The 22,596-nt window shown below is 36.9% G+C and overlaps 1 protein-coding gene across 1 annotated transcript in view; it reads left to right on the top strand.

The window, feature by feature from the left end:
- Positions 1–22,596, top strand: part of LOC5571423 (titin) — a 290,096-nt gene that overhangs the window by 91,369 nt on the left and 176,131 nt on the right. The window contains exon 3 of the mRNA XM_021845061.1: positions 12,797–13,085. Coding sequence (XP_021700753.1) covers positions 12,989–13,085 — 97 coding nt within the window. The 5' untranslated portion in view covers positions 12,797–12,988. The remainder of the gene's footprint in view (positions 1–12,796; positions 13,086–22,596) is intronic.

Here is a 22,596-nt window from a genome sequence, read left to right as displayed (position 1 = left end):
TTTGTGTCTACAAATTTCAGGTTTTTTTTAAACACCGTTGGCTGGTTTAAGCCGCAATAGACATGACAACCTTTGTTGCGTAATCTTGCTTTCTTGTCCTCTAGTCTGGACTCCTTATCAAACCATCCACTTCTACGGTGTCTTCGTGCAGTACTTATCGTTTCTTGCGCTGTTCAACTCACCACTTCATGGATTGAATCCCATTGATTGTTGAGGTTTTCCCTCCATTGATTTCACCTATTTGTTCGTCCAGCTTTTGGTGATATTCAGCAGTAACATTGTCTGCTGAGAAGCGCTGGATATTGAATCGCGTTGTTCGCTGTGATCTTGACTGCACTACAGTTGAGAAATGTAAGCTATCCATCAGAATATGGCCAGAATATCACCATTTGGGTACCTCCTGGTGTGCTTCCGAATATCCTTGCGTTTTAAGTAGGTGCTACTGCTAGCCATCATCCCGACAGCAGCAAAAGTCATTGGTCGTAGGCCGTTGTCATTGGTAATGGAGTGAAGGCTCTCCTTACTAGAGATGGTCGGGTTTTACATTTTTCAAACCCGAACCCGACCCGTACCCGGCTTATTTTATATCTTAAAACCCGGATCCGACCCGAACCCGAGACTGTAATTGAAAAGCAAACCCGGACCCGACCCGAACCCGAAAAATTTTCGCTGTTCAAACCCGAACCCGACCCGAAACCCGAAAAAGTTTTCTAAGAAAAACCCGAATAGGACCCGAGATGAAAGGATGATAAATTCATCGTTTTTGACTCATAGGGAAGCTTATAGGTTGTTACTCTGTTCACCATTCTCACCAAACCCAACTTTTTTCAAGCCCGAACCCGACCCGTACCCGATAATTTTGTAGTTCCCAAGCCCGACCCGAACCCGAACCCGAAAAATTTTAAATTTTCAAACACGAACCCGACCCGAACCCATCGGGTTCGGGTTCGGGTCGGGTTTCGGGTTTGAAAACCCGATATGTTGTTTGAAAAACGAAACTACGAAAGGCCACTCCATCTTGCTTTTTCTAGTTTTGGAATTATGTTGATTATGGGAAATATAAAGACTGTGCTGGTGGAGATTCTTTGGCCTGACAACTCTTCCAAGAGGTTTTGTACGGTAAGTGATGCATTATAATCTCATTTTCATTTGATGTGATTTGAATTTATTGGGTGGCCCAACTCTAGTTCATTAATTCATCTATTTTCAGATAATGGACAACCATCTTCTTCTCCTTGTAGGCTTTACGTTTTCACTTGGACAAAGTTTGCATCTCAGCTCAGTGTTCAATGAGCACTTCCACAGTTAATCAACCGAGAGCTTTCTTTACCAAAGTTGCCATTTTCGCGTTCGTATTCGTGGCAAGTACGATGTACTCCAGGCCCAGGGTAGTCAAGGAAATTTCCACTACGAAAAAAGATCCTGGACCGACCGGAAATCGAACCCAGACACCTTCAGCATGGCTGTACTTTGTAGCCGTGTACTCTAACCACTCGGCTAATTAAGGCTCCTGACAAACAATGTTTCACAACAAGGTTCAATTGAACAATAATGAACATTTGTAATTGTACATCATTTGTCTAAAAATACACATCATGTACTTCTCGACGTTTTATTTATTTATTTATGAAACAAAAAAAAAAACAGAAAAACCAACCGTCATTTTACAACAAAACGATTGTTTGATTTAAACAACAAATTTGTTTGTTTTGATCAAAGAAATGTTATATTCAAACTAAAGTTTCTAGTTTTAAATAACCTAAAGAGTTGGTTGTTTCGAGAACTGTCAAACGGAACAACCAAAATTTTGATTGTTGCAAACAAGAAATTGTTGAATTTAATTTATTTCTCGCAAAAACATCAACCTAATAACACTGTTCGACAAAAAAAGTCGATATGAATGCACAGAGACCGGACACCCCGGGCTTAAAAGTATAAAAATAAACAAAAATAATGGCGTTTTCAGAATGTTCGTGTCTGGTCATTTTTAAAATATACTTGAACTTTTTGCATTTTTTATTTAAAAATCTAATCTAATCAATAAACCGACACAGTAGTTTATATTCAGGACAGGAGAATTCATGTGCCATATAATGTTTTCAACTTTAAATACAATATGAAGAGTTGTAATAAGATTTGCAGGGAGCCCTCCCCCCTTTTTTGTACCCTCCCCATTTTTAAAGTATCGCAAATGATGGAATATTTGATATACAGGGGGTTGTCAAAATAACTGGGACAGGCAAAAATTGGGCCAACTTTGGAATGCTGTAACTTTGACAAAAATTGACCGATTTCAATTCTTTAAGAAGTAGTGGACGGGTCAACTAATCTAGTTTTGAGGTGCATCCACGGAGATGAACTATGACCACCGGATACCGGTGATAATCCGGATTTCCGGAAGCAGTAAAATTATGACGTGTTTTTAGCAAAGGTCTCGGCTAAAAAATCAAAATTTTACTACACATGAAGATAGAAGATCTAATTTTGAAGCGATTGGTGCGCCAAGTATTAATATTGGTCCAGAAACAACCAATATATGGCCATTTCCCCGGAATCGGTGCCGGTAGTGGATCCGAATTGGGATCAAACAATTTATTCACTCAAAATATGTCGCGCAATATTGTTTTCTCCCTAGCTTATCATAAAATACCCTATTATAAGTTGAAAATGAGTCTTGTACAGATTTGGCCACTCATGGCGCCGCCCAGTGCCCCGGGGGAACCTTGCATAGGGGACATTTCGATTTTGACACCAAAGCATATCATGCGACGGCTCATTCTTCATGTCTTGTCGTAAATAGGGCAACTGTAGACTCAAAATGGATAGTTGACTACAGTGACTACTTCCGGGACCACCGGATGTTCCAGAGGGAACCTGTAATTAGGGACAATTGATATTGAACTCCAATACATATCGTGCGACAGTTCATTTTTCATGTCTCGTGCTAAATAGGGCTATTGTAGATCTAAAATGGATAATTGACTATGTTCATATCGACTTTTTTTGTCGAACTGTGTAATTTTGTTTGTTTTAACCAAGTGACAATGTTATAGCAAACTAATATTTTGTTTTTGCAATATTCAAAGTTGAATTTTGTTTGAAATTAACTAGATTTTGTTTGATTTTAACAAACTTTTTTCTCCGTGTAGTAATCGTGGGTGTCGTCATATCGTCCTCGTCCGCCGTATTGATAAAACTTTGTATTCTGCCTAGCATGATAAAACCCATTTAAACAAGCTCCAAACCTGGGGGACACTATTGCTATATGATATTCAGGGATTGTTTATCGTGCTAGTACCGTAAAACGGGGTAACTTTGACAGTTGTTTGGAAGAAAACTTCAATATTTATGCATGCTGTTTCAAAGAATTACATTTTATATTTTTAAAACAAGTACTGACATCCTAGCTATCGATTGCACTTGATAGATTGCCAAAAGATTTATTCTGTATGGATACATTATTTTTCATATAATCATTCTGTTTTGGGGTAATCAAAGTTACAAAATTTATTGAATTACGGAACATTTATAGGGCGTTACATACCTCTAGGCGTTTAACGTTAAATGGAAATTTCTGACTTAGATTACAAAAATGGTCCCAGTTTGTAAAAATGGATTTCGCTAAGAGATTTGAGACCGAATTCATGTTCTACTATAACTAGGTTGTCATGGATAAGTGACGAATTCATTATGACTTTATCAAATAGTGATCGTAGAACAGATTGTTTGTAAGCGCTAAAAACTTGTAAATTTTAAAAATTTGCATATAAATCCTCAAATGCACTTGATTCCAACGAAAATAGCTTTGACATGAAGTGTCATACTAATACTCTTAATATTGCATTCATTTTTTTTAACTGATTGACAGAAACTTCGTTTTTTTCGTTTAATATGTTGTGGGTCTCGCACTATCAAAGTTACCCGCATTATCAAAGTTACCCCGTTTTACGGTACCTTTTTTTTTTGGTGTTGGGATTTAAACCACTGCGACTATGAATTTGATCTAATGTGCTAGTACCTTCTTCCAATGCTAAATTAGGGAGAAAAAAGAATTTATCACCGTTCTCTCTTTGGGCTCTCTTTCTCTGCTATTGTTTATCAACTTGCTAACACTTGCGAAACAACTGCCGATACAGATGGGATGCTTTACGTCGCTTGCTTTGATCGTACTTTGAAATCAAATGAGTTTCTAATACCAGCAGCATCATTGTTTACAACAAAATAAAAATGAAATCACGATAACCTTTTTGTTTCAATAGTTTTTCTTTTTTTTTTTCTTTGGCGATTTTGATAATCATATGGATCCGGAGATATTCCGAAATTCATTGGGGGACTGACGCGTAGCCACAACTCACGTAAATATCTTAGGCTACTGACTTTTTCTTATTTTCGGTTATTTGCTTTCCGAAACATAACAGTGAGTTTTTTGAAAAGAAATGATGCAATTTGATGCAATTGAGAAATTACTATTCATGTTTTTGGTACAAGGATCTGAAAAATTTCAAAAAACAATATATTGCAATTTTAAGATTTCTCGGAGACAACTAAACCGATTGAACTCAATGATTTTTTTCGGAGAAGATAGTTATAATATATGAAGGTGTAACAACATTGGAATATTTTCAAAACTAGATGCCCAATGATCAATATTGATACCGATTCTAAAAATAGAAGAGTTTTTTGAGAACTTGTGTAAAAATGGTGCAAAAATATTAAGAAGCAAAAAAGTTATCAAATATCTATTGAGGTAAACAAATTATCTCCTGGTAGCAGGGTTAGGCATCGTTCACAAATTACATAACGCATGAAAGGTTAAGTTTCCGTTACTTATTGTTACAATAGGGGTGTTGTGTTTACCATTCGTAGCAAATTTTCACCATCAATGCGAACGTCGATAACGGAGAAAATATGTGTGTTAGACGAGTAAAAGGCACATTTTGTATTTTAAACGAAGAAAAACCTTTTTGCAGTGAAACCTCTTTAAAAAAATAAACAATAAGGGGGTAGTCTTGACAGAGCGTTACTTAATTTGGTGAAAATGTATTTTTGCCACATGAAGGGTATGGGGTAAACAATCTAAGTTTTCAGCGTTACGCAATTAAGTTATAAATCATTCTTCACCCTTGATTATTATCTCTTTTTCCCACGAATGTCGTTAAAAATAGATATCTGCATCTACCAGATGGGGGCCTGATACGTTAACAATCAAGCGGTGTTTGAAACAATGAGCCAAATTTGGTAAACGCACATTTCTCATTGTTGCTTTACTTTCAAACTCAATTTTGCGTACATTTGTCAGAGATTGAAATTAAAAAATAACTGGAAGCAGATTTTTTTAGTAAATACTTATTTTGCCACCTGCAAACGCATATTACATTTTATCAAACCAATCAGTGAGTTTGATGAACGATTATATGGATGAATTGACGTAAATACCAAGTCACTGTCATAGCAACCTGATTGTTACGCTAAGCTATCCGAATAAACACTCTGCAACTTCACCCTGATAGCCCTACATGTTTTTCCTCTTCTAGAAATCCATCTACGATTGACTTGGTCTTAACCGACTCTAGTCATCTTTGTAGCCAATTAGTTACTCATGCTGATTTTGATTCTGATCATGTCCCTGTTACATTTCAAATATCCCATGAATCGATTCTCAATCCTATCAGCTCCACTTTCAATTATTTACGAGCCGACTGGAATATGTTTGAAACGTATGTTGACTCTAATCTTGATGTTAACATTTCTTTAGAAACTAAACTAGATATTGGCAATGCTCTTGAAACTTTAACAAATACCATTGTTGAAGCCAGGAAGCATTGCAATTCCAAAATGTGAAGTAAAATTTGAATCCGTGATTGTAGACGATGATCTTAAACTCTTGATCCGTCTTAAAAACGTGAGGAGAAGGCAATTTCAACGCACTCGTGATCCTTATATTGATTGTTATATGGCAGGATGTGCAGAAGGAAATCAAGAAACGTTTTGCAGATTTAAGAAACAAAACAAATTGAAAAATTATCAATGGAATATTCCCACATAAACCAAAAACTCTTTATTTGAAACCTTCAAGTAGACATGTTATTACGATGGGAGGGGTTCCAATAAATTGGTCAGCTGAAGTTAAGAATTTAACTTTCAAAAATCACATTGAGGGCATTCAAGCCAAATGTAACATATATGTGAAATGTCTCTATCCACTTATTAAAAGAAAATCAAAACTTTGTCTTAAGAACAAGCTTTCGATATTCAAACAAATTTTCAGGCCAGCCATGTTGTATGCTGTACCAATACCCGAGGAGGAAAGAATTACTCCGCAATAACTTATGCATACCATATTACCATAATTAGGTATTGTTCAGTTGTCAATACCTTATTTTGGTATTAAAATGGTATTTAAAAATAATGTTTAAAACAATCAAAAATACTTCATTTTGGTATTCGATAGCTATTGAGGACTGCTTGAGGTATTGAAAAGTTTCACTTTTATATGAAAATCCATCAAGTATTATTTAGCTATTACAATACCTGATCTAGTTATCAGCTTGGTATTTGTAGAATATGCAGAAGGTATTATTTGAGGTATTTTACCTCTTATGAAGGGCTCATTCATACCTCATTCAGGTTGTAGATATTGGAAATTATCTGGTATGGAATACCTCAATTTGGTATTCAGTAGTTATTTTCTTCTACTCGGGTGTGGACTAGCTGTTGTAATACCAGGAAGGAAGCTCTGCAGAGAATTCAAAATAAAATTTTGAAAATGATTCAAAGGCTTCCTCCCTGGTATAGTACCGATGAGTTACATAGAATATCCAATGTTGAAACATTGGAACAAATGTAAAATAAAATAATTAATAATTTCAGGCAAAAATCGTTACAATCTTCTATTGCCACGATTAATGCGTTATATGTTTAAGTTAAGTTAGGTTAAGTATATTCAAAAAAAAAATTCTCTTGTAAGCAGGTGAAATCAACTCACCTGTAGAAATCTGAACTGCTACGGCAAATAAAATGTAATATGTTTTTAACAAAATGTTAATAAAATCTTAGATTTGTGAAGAAATAATGAATGTAATGTTTGGAATGATATTAATAAAGAAATTTAAAAAAAAAAACTCTGCAACCTCTGCAAGTGTTTCTTCGGTTAATGTGCTCACGCCAATACGTTTTCCCATTATTGCTCAAATATGTTATGATATCTCATGATTTTCTTTAAAAAGATTTTTTGGATATTTTGGGATACTCATATATTTTTTTTAAGGATTGTCCAGGGATTATTTTATTGGATATATTACTTAGCAACATCCTAAAATATGTCTTAGATTTAAGCCAAAATGTATGTTTTACTCAAAAGTAATAAGTATAACGGTAGTCACCGTATAAACTCATTTTCTGAACACTTCATGCTTACAGTGAGTTCAATTGCATTAATACTCATGAAGCATCAGATGTTTGTGATCAACTTTATTTCAAAGCAAAATTGAAATGTAAATGTAAATGTTGATTTAAAAATAAATGTAAAAATTGAAATGTAATGAAGCGTTCTGATGAAAATTATGATAAATTATAAAATATAATTTGTGGTCAAAAATATACAAAAAACTTTGCTTCCAATGCCGAACACTGTTCTTATTCTGTCGTATATTCCGAAAATCTTAATTCGAATTCGAGTCAAGAAGTCAAACAAATTTATTTTAGTGCATTTAATAGGCTTCGAACCAATGAATCTTCACAAGTTACCGAGCCTTAAATAGCTCTGAAGGCATTTAATTCGAGTTGGAATTGATCATCTAGATATTGAGTGACAAATTTCATAAAAAAATTGAACAAAATCTTAATTCGAAATTTATTGTTTGGAATAAGAATCTATTAAAACATACATATAACATACACAACGATATTTTTTTTCGTCTTCCCGTTATTCCACCACGAACTCTTCCAAATATACATCCCAAAAATGTTGTCTAAAATTATTTCAGAGATTCATCAAAATAGTTTTCTTTTAAAATCCTTTAAGGCTTTCCTCTTAAGTATTTGACGTCTGGAAAAGCGAAAATATTTAGGGAATCCTTTAAGAAGTGTATGGAATATTGATTCTAAGAAAACAAGGTGCGAAACTGCTTGATTCATTATTGAAGGATCTTTAGAACCCCCTAAAGGGTTTAGACACATATAAAAAAAATACTCCAGTGGTTTCTTCATGAATTTCTTTAGACGACACTGCGGAACACGTTTTTGTCTCAAGCTCAAAATACCGCTATTTACTTGATTAATACTTACTGAATCCATTTGTATAACAATACTTATCAACAATGTTCTTAATGCATTCGATGCTAATCTTAACTTTATCATGCAATTTCAACCAAATAGGGGGAGGTCCCCCAGTACCGGACACTTAAGGATTTCATACAAAATAAAATCAATAAATAAACGAGTTCGTTTTATGTTTTATTCAAACGATAGTTTTAATGTTTATTCTTTATGAAAAAATATTATACCAATCAATATCATGGTTTCATGTGTTTAAACGATGAATGGAATATCGAACAAAATTACTGCTTTACAAATGTGTCCCCCAAAACCGGACACATATTTTGCATAGCAAAAAAAAACAAACGAATTCATTGAATATTCAATTATTTTTATGAAAAATCAGGATCAAATGTTCACCTTGGTGATCAACAAATACTGTAAGCATCACTTCGAACTGCTGTTGAATTCTTTGCAGTGGTGCTCTTCTCGGTCGTGGTCTGTTTGCTTCCTTTCGGTCGGCCGCGTTTTTTCTCCTTCCTGGTGTTCAACTGCAATTCCGTGGTCTTCAAGTTTTCTTTCTTCTCAACCTCCATTTTTACCGAAATCATGATTCTTTCCGGATATTCTTCCTTCTTAGAACTCTTTGAGTTCATCTTCATAACTTCTCTTGGATCTCAACTTTACACGCCGTTGTAGTGAGGATTTCGCTTTTCTGTGACTTTCTTTTTCTCGCATTAGCTCTTCGTTGTGTTGCATCAGGAACGGGTGATATTATTTGCAAAGCTTCGACCATCCTTGTTGTGGTACTTGTTGATGGTTGGAATGAAATATCAGCAGGAATCTCATTGAATACAGTTGGTTTCGATTCAACTGGCTTATTTTCTAACGGAATGTTTGTTACATCAGCGGGGAGAAAATCAGCTGTCGAACGGTACTATTCCGATACATTCAAACCCAGAGGATGTGATGTCCGTTCGAGCCACCTTCAAATAAGCTTGTCTGACGATTCCAGCAATATCGTAGTCCGTGATACGAGCTCTTGAATGTGCCCTCATCCACACGTCACATCGTTCGTGATATGAATCTTTAAAATGAAAATGAATCTAAGCCAAACTTCAAATTTTCAAGAGCACGAATCTGGAGAACCAAACATTCGTTTGAGTTGAAAATTTAATCGATTGGTCACCACCAGCTAGTGACCAATCGATAAGGTTTTCAGCTCAAACGGATGTTTAGTTCTCCAGATTTGTGGTCTTGACAATTTTAAGCTTCGCTTCGATTCATCTTCACCTTAAAGGGCTTCATGAAAGTTCTATATAGCGGTTGCATATTATGGCTCGTATGGGGTGGCAAGCTGATAAGATGCACATTATTATTTCGGCAAAAATTGATCACATCCAGTGTTTTGTGGCTACTGTGACTATCCAGAATGATCAAAACTGGGGATTCATTTGACGGTCGTGAAAATTTCACGAAATGTTCCAGCCACTTCAAGAAAAACTCACCATTCATCCATCCATTCGGTAGGGCTACCCCTTTACTGTCCATGGGAGCATTGAACATGAGATGATCCTAACTCTTGGAAATACGAAAAACGGTGGAATGTACACCCCTGTTGCACTCATGCAGAACAGGATTGTGACATTCTTTCCACGTTCGACGGACGTAATTTTACCTACTTGCCGGACCGATTTTGGAGCCAATACCTCAAGGTGCTTTTGAACACAGGTAACGCCCGTTTTATCGCAATTGTAGATGTTAGATGGACGAAAATTGTACCGCTCCGTCAATGTACGTAAGTTTGAGTAGAACAAATCCACTTGTGGCCTGTTGAATCCAACCGCTCGCATAAGACTTGTTGATTCGGGAGTGATAGATCCGGGTGTCTTCCCATGAAGTTGTAGTAGAAGTGCTTCCCAGCTGTTCCTTTGCTCACATTAAATTGATGTGGAACCTTCAGATGCTGCGCCAAATCGAATGCCAATTTCAGAAACTCTGTCCTGGTTAGTGGGAAACATCTACTCGCCAAATCCCGAACATGGTCTGCAAGTTCCTCTTCGTATGCATACGAGAATGTGCTGGCAAACTTGCCCAATTTCGGTTCTAAGAGTGTTTTCTTACCAGATTTGAGGCTTACTGTTTTGTCATGGAGAGTACTTTTGGGAATGCCGAATGCATCCGCCGCCTCCCGAATAGTCACTTCCCTCGCCCAGACCTTGTTTATAGCAGCAGTCATGCGTTCCACGGACCACAAGAGCTTTTTCTTTTCCATGGTTACTCGAGTGCACCAGTAAAATGCAATTTGATGAAATTGTAAATAACCTCAAAATGTTCAAACAAAACATTGATTTCCATGTGTTGTATTGACATATCTGTCATATGGGTTTCATTTATTTATTTTTCTTATTGTTTATGAAAAGCGGAAGTGTCTGGTATTGGGTGCAGTCCGACACTGGGGGATCTCCCCCTAATTTCTGAATTGGAAGTTTGCGTCCTATTTTGCATGCTTGGTGGATTAGATTATAAAAAAGTTTGACTAGTCGCCAAAGTTGTATAAAACACTGATTCCGTTGATGATTACATGCAGTTTTTACTTTTTAAAACTTTATGTAAACATCAACGGAAGCAGTGTTTTATACATCTTTGGCGACCGGTAGCTAAAAATTGTGACGTGCTGGAACATTTCTGAAAACGGCATCAGATTCAGTGATCTCAAATCTACTAAAGACACATAATTTGATCCTTGAGGCACGTAAATTTGTCATTTTTGTTACACTGTGTGATAGATTCTCAATGATTCTACCTGAGGTATTTTCAAGAGTTTAATATAGACTTTGTTTTGATGTTCTTTTGAGAAATTTTAATAATTTCTACGAAAAATTCTTACAGATATTTCAAAAAATTATGTCGTTAAATCTTTTCTCAGTTTTATTTTTTTTTCTTGTTGACATCACTTCAGGAAAATAATGTTTCCATTTCTTTCAAGATTTTTACCATCTTTTTAACACTAGAAGCAGGGATTTCTACATAAATTTATCCAGTAGTATTTAAATTCAACCAGAAAAAGACCTAAAATAGGAAATTTCCCAAATTATATCTTCCAGTGTTCTATAAACGGTATTTTAAAAACTTCTGACGAGAATTTTGGAGTATATAAGCAAGAAATTTCTAAAGCAATTTCTGGAAAATTAATACGAAGTTCTTGAAAAACTCACGTAGAGATCTCTGAATGGATTTCAGATAGAAATCCTGGAAGTAAGCCTAAAGAAATTCCAAAAAAGTTTTGGAAAAAAAGTTACTATTTTTGAAAAGATTTTCAAGCTTTCCTTGCAAATATTCTTGAAGAAATCGTTGGAGGGATTTTAAGATTGTTGAAGTATGTTCTGGTGGAAATTCTTGGAGTCTAAAAAGAATACTACAAACAAATTCTTAGATACGTCCTTGAAAATGGACGAATATTCTGAAAAAAAATTTAGGTTTCATTTGATCAAGAATTTAATTTGTCAGAATGACGGCCGAAGAAATGCCTTCAGGGTATTTTAATGTATTAATTGAAGGAGTTTGTGGAGATATTCTTGAAATACCTTAAAACTAGTCCATAGGATATCCTTTTCATTTTGGAATTACATCCTCACTGGGACAGAGCCTGTTTCACAGTTTGGCGTGCAATATGGTGTCCATTTTCTAGCTGGCCGGAAAATGCGGGATAAAAAACAATGATGTAGCAATTTGATTTAGAGAGAAAATATTTTCCGAAGCCAAAAATTTACAATAAAATAGTAATTATAACATAATATATTATATACCTAGGTTCTTATGAAGTAACTGAAGGAAAGCCATAGCTCACCTTCTACATTATTTTTGCTACGTCCACCGATTGTCACAAGAGTCAATTCAACCGTTTTCTATGATACTTTCAGATAAGCGACTTATAACCTGACATTCTACATTGGGTCTTCCGAGTGGTTAGAGTACACGGCTACAAAGCAGGCAATGCTGAAGGTGTTTGGGTTCGATTCCCGGTCGGCTCGAGATCTTTTCGTAATGCAAAGTTCCTTGACTTCCCTGGGCATAGACTATCATTGTACTTGCCACACGATAAACGAATGCGAAAATGGCAACTTTAGCAAAGAAAGCTCTCAGTTAACAACTGTGGAAGTGCTCATTGAACACTAAGCTTAGAAGCAGGCTCTGTTCCAGTAAGGAAGGTAGTAATACCAAGAAGAAGAAGAAGAATGTTTTGTTTGGAATTCACTTATAAAACTAGTTTAGTGGTCCCGATTCGAAATAGTTTGTTCTTTTTCAATTCAATCATTTGATAGCATTTTCACACATTAGAACGGAATCCCAATCTTAACTGATTTCCAAAATATGCAATGTGTGCCAACATTGGACTCGTTTTAGCTAGAGTTGCATTATTCGCACGTGACAGCCGACACCCCATATTCCATCAATAAAATATGAGACAACCTAAACACCTATACGATTATAAAGCCATCCTGACCACCATTTCCTCTGTTTCTGGTTTTCGTTTCAGAAAATTTCGATTGTAACATAGTTGCAAACGGAAAAGTGCCCACGCAAAGCATCATCACATTCAATCGAGCTCTGACCACAGTTTGTGACTTCATAAAGCTGATCATCAAACGATACGAGGACCGAACGCTCGGGACGCCGGCTGTTAAACTGAGGGCTCACCTAACGGGGAGCACTTGTGGAGAAGCTGAAAATGAAATTTAATGGTTTCGTGAATGTTTTATGCTGCAAACTGGTGCTAATTATTTATTTAGCCGATGGAAAGCAGATGCACGAGAAGGACAAACACGGTAAGTGATGTATAGACACGCCCGACCGGAGATTGCGAGCAGTTGTTCTAGCTTAATTGTCATTTGAGACGGCGAGGATTGATGAAGTGTTTGTCATATTTTGTTACAAAAGATGAAAAATGTGTAATATCTAGTACACCTGTGAAGCTTTCATGGAATTCATTGACTTATTGTGCAAACAATTATTCCACATAAAAGCCAACAGAACCGAGTTGAATAGTAAAATCGTAATTTGTGTTCTGACTTTTAGTTCTCTATTTTTATTCTTCATTAGTATCATTCCAAACATTGCATTCATTCCTTATAACAAGATGTTCTGTGTTAGGCAACACTATCATCCTAATTTAGTAAAACTAAATTAAGCTGAATGAAAAACGCAATTTAATACTATACCATTTAATTCCACTGTAAGGCCGTCTTCAGTGTTGCGCACTAGACTCGATCTAGTCTAGGATCTGCTTGGGGACAAGAATTTGAAACTTGTAACCTTCTATGTTATTGAGTCGCCAAGGGGCTCGGTCAAAGCGCTCGTCTAGCATACAAGAGTCCTGGTTTTTTTTCATAATTTATCCATCTATACCAACGCGTAATGAGTTAATTAATTTAATAACCAGGCAGATTGGATTACCGAACATATTAATATGTTCTAAAATATAAATAAAATTTGTTACAAATAACCCCATATCATTCATTTGTCTCCTGTACTCCTTTCAAGGCGACAAACAACTTGATTTAACTTTGTAGTTTCCTCTATAAAGGAAAAAGGCATAATTAATAGCAGAATTTTAATCATTTGCATTGAAAGTATTCCAAAGTGTATGAGCTTCACAACTCAAAGCCTCTCTATAAACCAGAGTCTTTTCAGCAGCAACTGCATGCACATCGACTTCTGGAGGAAACACCACAATATCAGCACTTCTGTTTGATGTGTAAGAGCTTCTTTTTCTCCGCTAATATATGTTCCTCCAAAATTAAACTTTTAATATTGTTCCACGCTGGAGCTTTTTGTGTGCTTTTCACTTCCCAATGGTTACAGTTTCCGCTTCCTGCCTTTTTCGGTGAGCCAACTGCCGCAGCTGTAGTAAAGGTGCGAGAAGCACGACGACGGCTGGCTGCTGGGCTATTGTTACTGCCTTTTGTCCTAGGTATGCATGTACCTATACGCTCTGCCGCTCATCTCAACTTGCCGGAACGCTATCAGCACCATCAGGACCGGATTTGAGGGGTGAAAAATAGGCAGTTGCCTCGGACCATCCAAGGATTGTAAGACAAATATAGTTGTTAGTACTTTTCATTGTTTTGCTTTATATTACGCACATTAGGTCTCGATGAATTACAACTTATCTAACTTAAATGAAATATATTGTCAAACTTTCATTGCTTGGAACAAAATTCCATAAGCATGAGCGTTGACCGCCCGTTGTTACTACTCCGTTATTGCAAGAGCAGCTGTACTTACACAGGGAACCAACAGATGCTACTCAGGATCAGTAGCATCCTCAATGTGTACTGGTGCTCTCATTACTATAACAAACAATAACAGCGCCCAGTGCGCATCGCACCTTCGTGCTGTGCGTACACGAATTCTCTCTGCTCTTGGAAGTTTTCTTAAAAACTACCTAAAGCAATAAAACAGTACTTTTCAGTGCTACAAAAAACAGTACTTTTCAGTGCTTGAATTAAAAACGGTACTTTTCAGTGCTACTAAAACAGTACTTTTCAGTACTATTTTTTTCTACTATTGATCCCTTATCGATCTTTGTTAGGGCGCGTGCCTTCGATTTTTCGTTGAACCCGTTGGCGACAGTTAGCGGTGGTAATCCTTCTTGGACACCGTCTTGGGAAAAAAAAAACCTCTCGAAGGTCACGTCTTCTTTCGTTTATTCACTTAACATGGTATCAACAACAAACAAAAGGAAGGGTGAATCTCTGAATTCACAACTTCCTTCCAAAAAAGTGGGTTTTAAAACTGTCACTTTACGTGGCAAGAATGGAAGAAAGGACGTTTCCTCGGGATGCGAACTTTCTTCGAAGGGTGAAATGAATAATGTTGATAATTGTATCGAAATGAGCAATCAGTTCGATGCTCTAGACAAATTTTCCGAACACCAAATCGAAGCAGCCTCTAGCCCAGGCTCTTTGATTCAAGTGAGGAAGCAAAGAGTGTCGCCTATCGTGATCAGTTGTTCCGAATTTGGGGGATTTAGACAGCAGATCTTGAACTCCATTAGGGGAATCAAGGTTTCCTTCCAAATCGCAAAGAAAGGAGACTGTCGCGTTTTGCCGGAAACTCTTAAAGATCGCGAACTTTTTCTCAAACATCTTGAAGAGAAGAAGCATAATTTTTTTACTTATGACGACAAAACTGAACGTTTGTTCAAAGTTGTCTTGAAAGGATTCTCAAGTGACTATAAGTCACCTGAAGAGATCAAAAATGGAAAAATGATTTACTTGGATTTTCCCCAGTCCAAGTAATCATTATGAAAAAGAGAACCCAATCTCATTGTACGGAAAGGGCTTTCTCAAGAATATTATTTAGTTCACTTTAACAAAAAAGATCTAAATAATATTAAAGCTTTAGAAAAAGCAAAACTTTTGTTCGATGTCCGTGTGACATGGGAACATTTCCAGAACCCTGGAGGAAATTACCAGAACCCAACTCAGTGCCGTCGGTGCCAAAAGTGGGGTCATGGTACAAAAAATTGTCGCATGGATGTTAAATGCATGATTTGCGGTGGTTCTTCTCACGCTAAGGACGTCTGTCCACTGAAGGAAGATACCACCAAGTTTATATGCTCGAATTGCGGGGCTAATCATAAGTCAATTTTTTGGGAATGCCCTTCACGCAAAAGAGTCATTGAGGCTCGTGCCAGGCAGATGAAAGATAATATCCGTTACGATAATGGTCGTTTTCGGAATTTTCCTGGTAGAGTATCGAACAATACTCATTTTTCAGTTAACGATCGCTTGATTAGGAATCATACCCATCAGGAAGATCATAATCATGCTCATTCATAAACTAATTTTAATCCGACGGGTAGCCGTTCGAATCTTTCAATTTCAAATGTATCTACCCACGGTAAATCCTTTGCCGATATCATAGCAGGTAATTTGAACTCCTCCCCTATTCGTACTATGAGTACCCATTCTACTTGTTTCAAATCAAATGAAAAAAAAACCCTACCGCCATAGGTAATATCTACTCTGCTTCTTCGTCTACCGAAAATTCCAATGGGAAATCATCAAATGTACTCACTCCAAGTGATATGTCTTCCTCTGATTTTAATTTTCTAACTGAAAAATTGAGTCTTATGATTGGTGCAATGTTCGAAGCCACCACTATGCCTGAAGCAGTCCAAGTAGGTGTAAAATTTACTAATCAAATTGTTATTGGATTACGTTTTTATAATGGATCCAAATAATAATTTAAATATTTTAAATTGGAATGCTCGTTCTCTGAATGGTAAAGTGGATGAAGTGTTTAATTTTCTTACAGCTTATAACGTGCATATAGCAGTTTTTACCGAAACGTATTTGAAACCTGGATCTAAACTCAAAAGAGATCCTAACTTTTTTGTTTATCGTAATAATCGACTTGATGGGGCATGTGGGAGAGTTGAAATCATCATTCATAGGCGTATAAAACATCAACTGTTTCCGTCTTTTGAAACTAAATTTGTGAAACTTCAGGTATTTCAGTTGAAACACTTCTTGGTAAATATACTTTCATAGCTACCTATTTGCCTTTTCAGTGCTCTGGACAACAAGTTAATTTGCTCCGAACTGACTTGCAAAAAAGTAAATAAGTAAAAAAAATTGTCATTGGTGACTTTGATGCCTAACATCGGCCATGGAATAATTTGTTTAGTAATTCAATATTTTCAATTCAGTACCCTGATAGCCCTACATGTTTTTCCTCTTCTAGAAATCCATCTACGATTGGCTTGGTCTTAACCGACTTTAGTCATCTTTTTAGCCAACTGATTACTTTTGCTTATTTTGATTCTGATCATATCCCTGTTACATTTCAAATATCTCTTTTTGCGCGCTCGCGAGTTAAACTAGGATTTTTCTAAGTTTTCCGCGGTTTTCGCGAGCAAAACGTGTGTGAATCGATTGCTCCGGTTGTAAAGACGTACTGTGCAGTGAAGGGTTAGTGAAAATCGGTGGTAAAACGGCCAAAAACAGCGAAAATAAGTGCAATCCACGTGCTTCGAACATCAAAACAAATCGCCGTCAGCCGGCTCCCCGGCTATAAATAAGCTGTGTTACTTGAGTACCTTCTTTATCCTTCAACGTGAAAAAAGGCGTTTGGATTAGTTTGTGCAGCACTTTAGACACACTCACACAATACGCACTGTAATTCGCTCAAGCTGCCAATCGCACTTTCAATAGTTTCAAAAACCCCCAAGCTCTTCGGCTCATATTTTTTATTTTTCGGAACGACTTCCTTCTGGCACACCGTGTCCCACGTTCCACACTACTTAGACATCTGTAGATGTTTTTATAACTAGACTCAAAATAATGTTTAGTAGATTATAAGTTTTTTAATATGTTCATGTAGACTAAGCAGTCAGATGAATAAAGGTGTAATAATAATAAAAAAAAGATATACAAAATAAATCCAACAGACGATTCACGAACGTATTTTCAACATAATATAAATAAACATTGGATCAAAAGTATTAACAAAATATAATAAAGCTACTGGACAGCAACTAATACTTGCAAGGAACTTTTATACATCTTCCATATTTACTTGTTGAAATCAAGCAATTTTCAAGTGCTATTACTAGCAAAACACATCTATATAACAAACTGATGATTTTCTATTACAGCCAGATATATTAGTTGACAAATGGCTATTGACAAATGATTTAACTTGCAGAATTCTTTTGTATGACAAACAAATCATCTGTGAGACCAACTATATTTGAAGCACGAAAGAAATGAAAATATGTTTCGAATTATATGGCTACTTTAATCCGAAAAGTGATGAAGTAGATGACCTAAAAGGTAATTCGAATAACAAGAACAGATGTTAAAATGCATTTTATTAGCAATGTGTAGTAATATTTTCAATGCGGTTCAAAATTGATGGTGAAACTAAAATGAATAATAGAATTTTTGAGATTCTGTTATTTTATGAGATTTGTTTTGATCCGCATGAAGAAATAATGTAGCGGCTTATCTTCGGCGCTTACAGTACCATTCATATATGTTTGGAAAAGCTAACATTTCCAACAAAAGCTGATATTAAAATCTGAAAATAATTGGATACATGAAGAAAAAACTAATACGTTCCAATAATCAATAACAATTTGAATACATTGATTGTGACAAATAATGTTACTGAACTTAAAATATCTCATTTCTTTATCGCATCTCCAAATCGAATTCAGATAACCTAAATGTTTCTTTTTCGCGACATGATATCATATTTTTAGCCAACACTGTTATCTACGTCTATACCAACTTAACAAATCCTAAAAGATTTAAAAATATGTCAAAACAACGTTGAAATAATGTTTTGGAGCAGCTTTATAAAAAGTTTCGAAAAACTTATAATAAACGTTCATAATACACTTTTACAGCATATCCACGATATGCTTTAAAATAAGTTATTATTTTGTTTTGTGATGATCCAAATAACACCAAAATAACTTCATTATAGCATCTTCTCCAGCTGATCGAAATCGATCAAAACGTCAAAATTTTATTTCTTCACAAACATTGTAAATATAAATATGGGTGTAACAAGTACAGTATTTTGATTATAGTTGATAAAATATGCTTTCAAAGCGTATAAGTACAACCGAACCGAGAAATTTAAAAAAGAAATAGACTCATTCATCAAAAAATGCAAAGGCCTAATCAAAGACACATTAAAGACCTCCATGTCCCTTGCAGTTGCCCAAAATTTTATGGCTCATAAGGTAATCTAGAATGCCGTGCAAAGTGTACTGCGATCTGTCAAACTTGGGTACCTTTTGCACTACCGAGGGACCGAATGAAGTACTAGAAGTGGTACCCAATCTGAGCTCGAGTGTGACGGACCTGGCCTAATCAAACCACATGTGAGTATGGTACACAAGTGCAAAAAATAATGGAACACGGTAATACGGCCACAGATGCAAGTACTATCATGGAACTAGTGGCCAAACCAAAGTGTCTAAAACTGAATCGAGGATCTACCGGCAAACGCAAAACGCCTGACTATTGATTATCGTCACACAACTGTCGGAGGATCTAGAGAAAGCGGGAAAAGGGATTTGTTGATCACATAGGGTTTCGTTCTACTTCGTTGTAAGAGCTACTATTCGTCGTATCAAACTTAAAATGTTCCACTACGGTGGATACACCTACTTACCTGCAACATAGATTCATTTTCCAAATGTAGTTCTGTGAAAGCTTTTATGATTCGTCCACCTGTACACCAAAAATGCAATGAAACTAATGTATTTCGATAAATAACTTCAGTTCAATTATCCACTTTGCACTTTTTCACCAAAATCGCATGGACGAACACGATTTGAGAGAAATGCTTAGAGATCGACATCAGTCACACCTCTTTCCAACACAAGTTTCTTCCTGCTCCCGTGGGTGACTTACTTCGCCGGGCACTTATTTTCACTATGGAAAACCTTCGTACGTCTTCACTGAAGGATCTCATTCCAATCACACGCCGTAAAACCAAAGACAAATTGAAGACCTCCATGTCCCTTGCAGTTGCCCAAAATTTTATGGCTCATAAGGTAATCTAGAATGCCGTGAAAAGTGTTCTGCGATCTGTCAGACTTGGGTACCTTTTGTACTACCGAGGGACCAAATGCAGTACTAGAAGTGGTACCCAATCTGAGCCCGAGTGTGACCGACCTGGTAAAACTACAATAAATCATCAAATTTTACGAAATTTCCTCAACCGCCGCGTATGATTGAGAATGTAAACAAAGTTCTATCCGTCGTACTGAGAAAAAAAACAACTTGAGCGCATCAATGTGTGCGAGACGCTCGAAGTAAAAATACGGTTCCTTTGATTGTGTTGTTTTCGCTGTACTGTGAGCAAATGCCATAATTGTACGGTCAAAAGGAATTGTGTTCATATGTTTGGGCTGAATTTTGATGACGAACAATTAATTTTAAAGGAAATTACAGTCGAAGCTTGTTATAACGACCACTTTTATAGCGACAAAAGCTCTGTATATCGACATTTTCCGGTCCCTTGAAAAAGATTTTAATATTATCACTATTCTCTATAACGACATTTCTTTATTACGACGGTCCCTTGAGATGTCGTTATAACAAGATTCAACTGTAGTATACTCCAACATGCTGAAGGAATGGAGGGAGATGCCCGTAGATCTTTATAATCTAGTGAAACATTTTATTACAGCGTTGATGTATTGTGTTTTAACCACTCAATACATCATAGTGAGCCGTAAGTTGTGAGACGAATCTGGGAACTGATTGCGACGGAGTTGAAAACGATACGACGGATTTAGAATACGGTAAGAAGCATTTTCTTTGCATTATTTCCAAAAACAGATCAAGATTTATCAAAATGTTATTGTGCAATGCTAAAGCCGTTTTGAGAAAGAATTGTTTGGCATCGGTTTGTATCAGCATCATTCACTGCAATACTGGCAAAATTGCAGTTCTCACTGATCAATGCTTAATACGATGGATACTAGCACATCACCCTACAAGAAACGCTGCGAGTCTCTAGCAGACCCGACCTGATAATAAAGCTTCAGCAGAGATTCGAGTGCCTCAAAAAGATCCATGACAACTTATCCTCTTCAGAGTTTGTGCTAGCTGAATTTTCTCCTAAAAATCCATACAAAAACATCAGATAGGTGGCCACTGGTACTACGTAGTCTTTCAAAAAATGTGTGGGGAACAGTCCTGGCCAATGGAACAATTTTTCGATAGTGATCCATCTGTATGCAGATGTTTGAACATAGTTGAAAAATATTTTAGAATACACTTTTACAGCTTATATTTTGTTTATGTTTACTTGTGAGGCATAAATCTGAATGAAGTTATAATACCGTTCTTTTAGCGGTATTACTACCTCAACAATTTGTCACTTTTTGGTCTAGTATTTAAACGTAATATGTATTTTGATAACATGTTTATTGCTTTTATCAAGCTTCCGAATTATCACTCACTCTCACGATAATGGATTTCTCCCTCGCCACAATATTCAGCGAAAAGCTGCCTTGCGAAATTATCCGTCTACAAAACAAAGCGAAAATAGATAATGGCACAACTCCACAGCTGTGAGAATTTTATTTTATCTCTCTCCTCTCCAAGGAGAACTTTTCATGTGCCCATCGCCACAAGCAGCAGTTGCTTTTATGCATCAAATTAACTACTGCTTTCGTCAAGTTGATGTGGTAGCATGGTTAGCGTGCACGCATCGCGGTTGTTTTTAGCAATGTTGTAGGTTCGAATCCCGTCGGCGGTGCCAGTTTTTGTTTATCCACATAGTGATAATTGTCGGGAGAAGTTGGTGAGCGAAAATATGATGGGGTGAAAAAGAAATTATCCCCGGAGTGGAATGATTTTCGGTTATCCTCCATCTCGTAACTCTAGGGAAAATAAGTGCGAGCGAAAAAAGATTTTCACGTGAGGAAGTGAAAAAGCATTCTCCTTACGTCCTTGTCCTGGCCCCCAACGTTGCGTGAAATGCTCGCGGAACTTCCACGGGGAACAATGCGGTGAAGATTCGTTGTGAAACAGCAAGGGCGACCATCGTTCAACAAGTCGTCAATGTCCGGTGTTTAAAAAAGAAGTAGAAGTAATCAAACTAATGTCGAATTCGTTTTTGAACCTAGGTTGGAACTGGCGCAACCCGTTCTTAATCACAGTTTCAACCCCAACCCGATTCAGGTTCGACCGGACTACAATTTGCTTGACGTTTGTTTGTTTATGTGTTGATCACCGACCCAGTTCCTAAAAACGAAAACGACATAAAAGTGAGCGAAAACTTGAGTTTCCCAGAGTTGGAAGTGGCTATGTTGGCATAGGATAAGGAGATAGCGAAGCTGCACGAAGAAAGTAAACGAAAGGACGAAAGGATCGAGCAGATAGTGGCTTTCATCAAGAAAGTCAAAAAATAATCGAGCCAAGAGTGAACCCACCACGTGAGTGAAACCGTCGTCGTTGAGAAGCCCCGCCACAGCTGAGAGCATCGAGTTGCCCACTCGAGGGCTGGTACAATTACGCGATCGATGTGACCATCTGCTCGAAGGTTCACCTGGCGGACCTTATCAGACACGCACGGCAGCGTTCACTTCCCGATTGCGGTGTCTACACCAGGGTGGTCGTGTCAGCAAACAACGCGGCTAAAAAAGGCTCTACAACCAAGCTGGCTGGACGTTATATGAATGAATTGCAGCAGAAACTACCCGCCCAGAGATCGAGTGGATAGCTCCACCGAAAAATATAATTGCAGCAGCGTCTATGTATATCTCGCGGACTAGTGGCCGAATCGGACCAAAAGCGG

The sequence above is a fragment of the Aedes aegypti genome, chromosome 2 (genome assembly GCF_002204515.2).
Source record: "Aedes aegypti strain LVP_AGWG chromosome 2, AaegL5.0 Primary Assembly, whole genome shotgun sequence".
In the NCBI taxonomy this organism is placed as follows: domain Eukaryota; kingdom Metazoa; phylum Arthropoda; class Insecta; order Diptera; family Culicidae; genus Aedes; species Aedes aegypti.
This window is presented reverse-complemented; position numbering and strand designations above follow the sequence as displayed.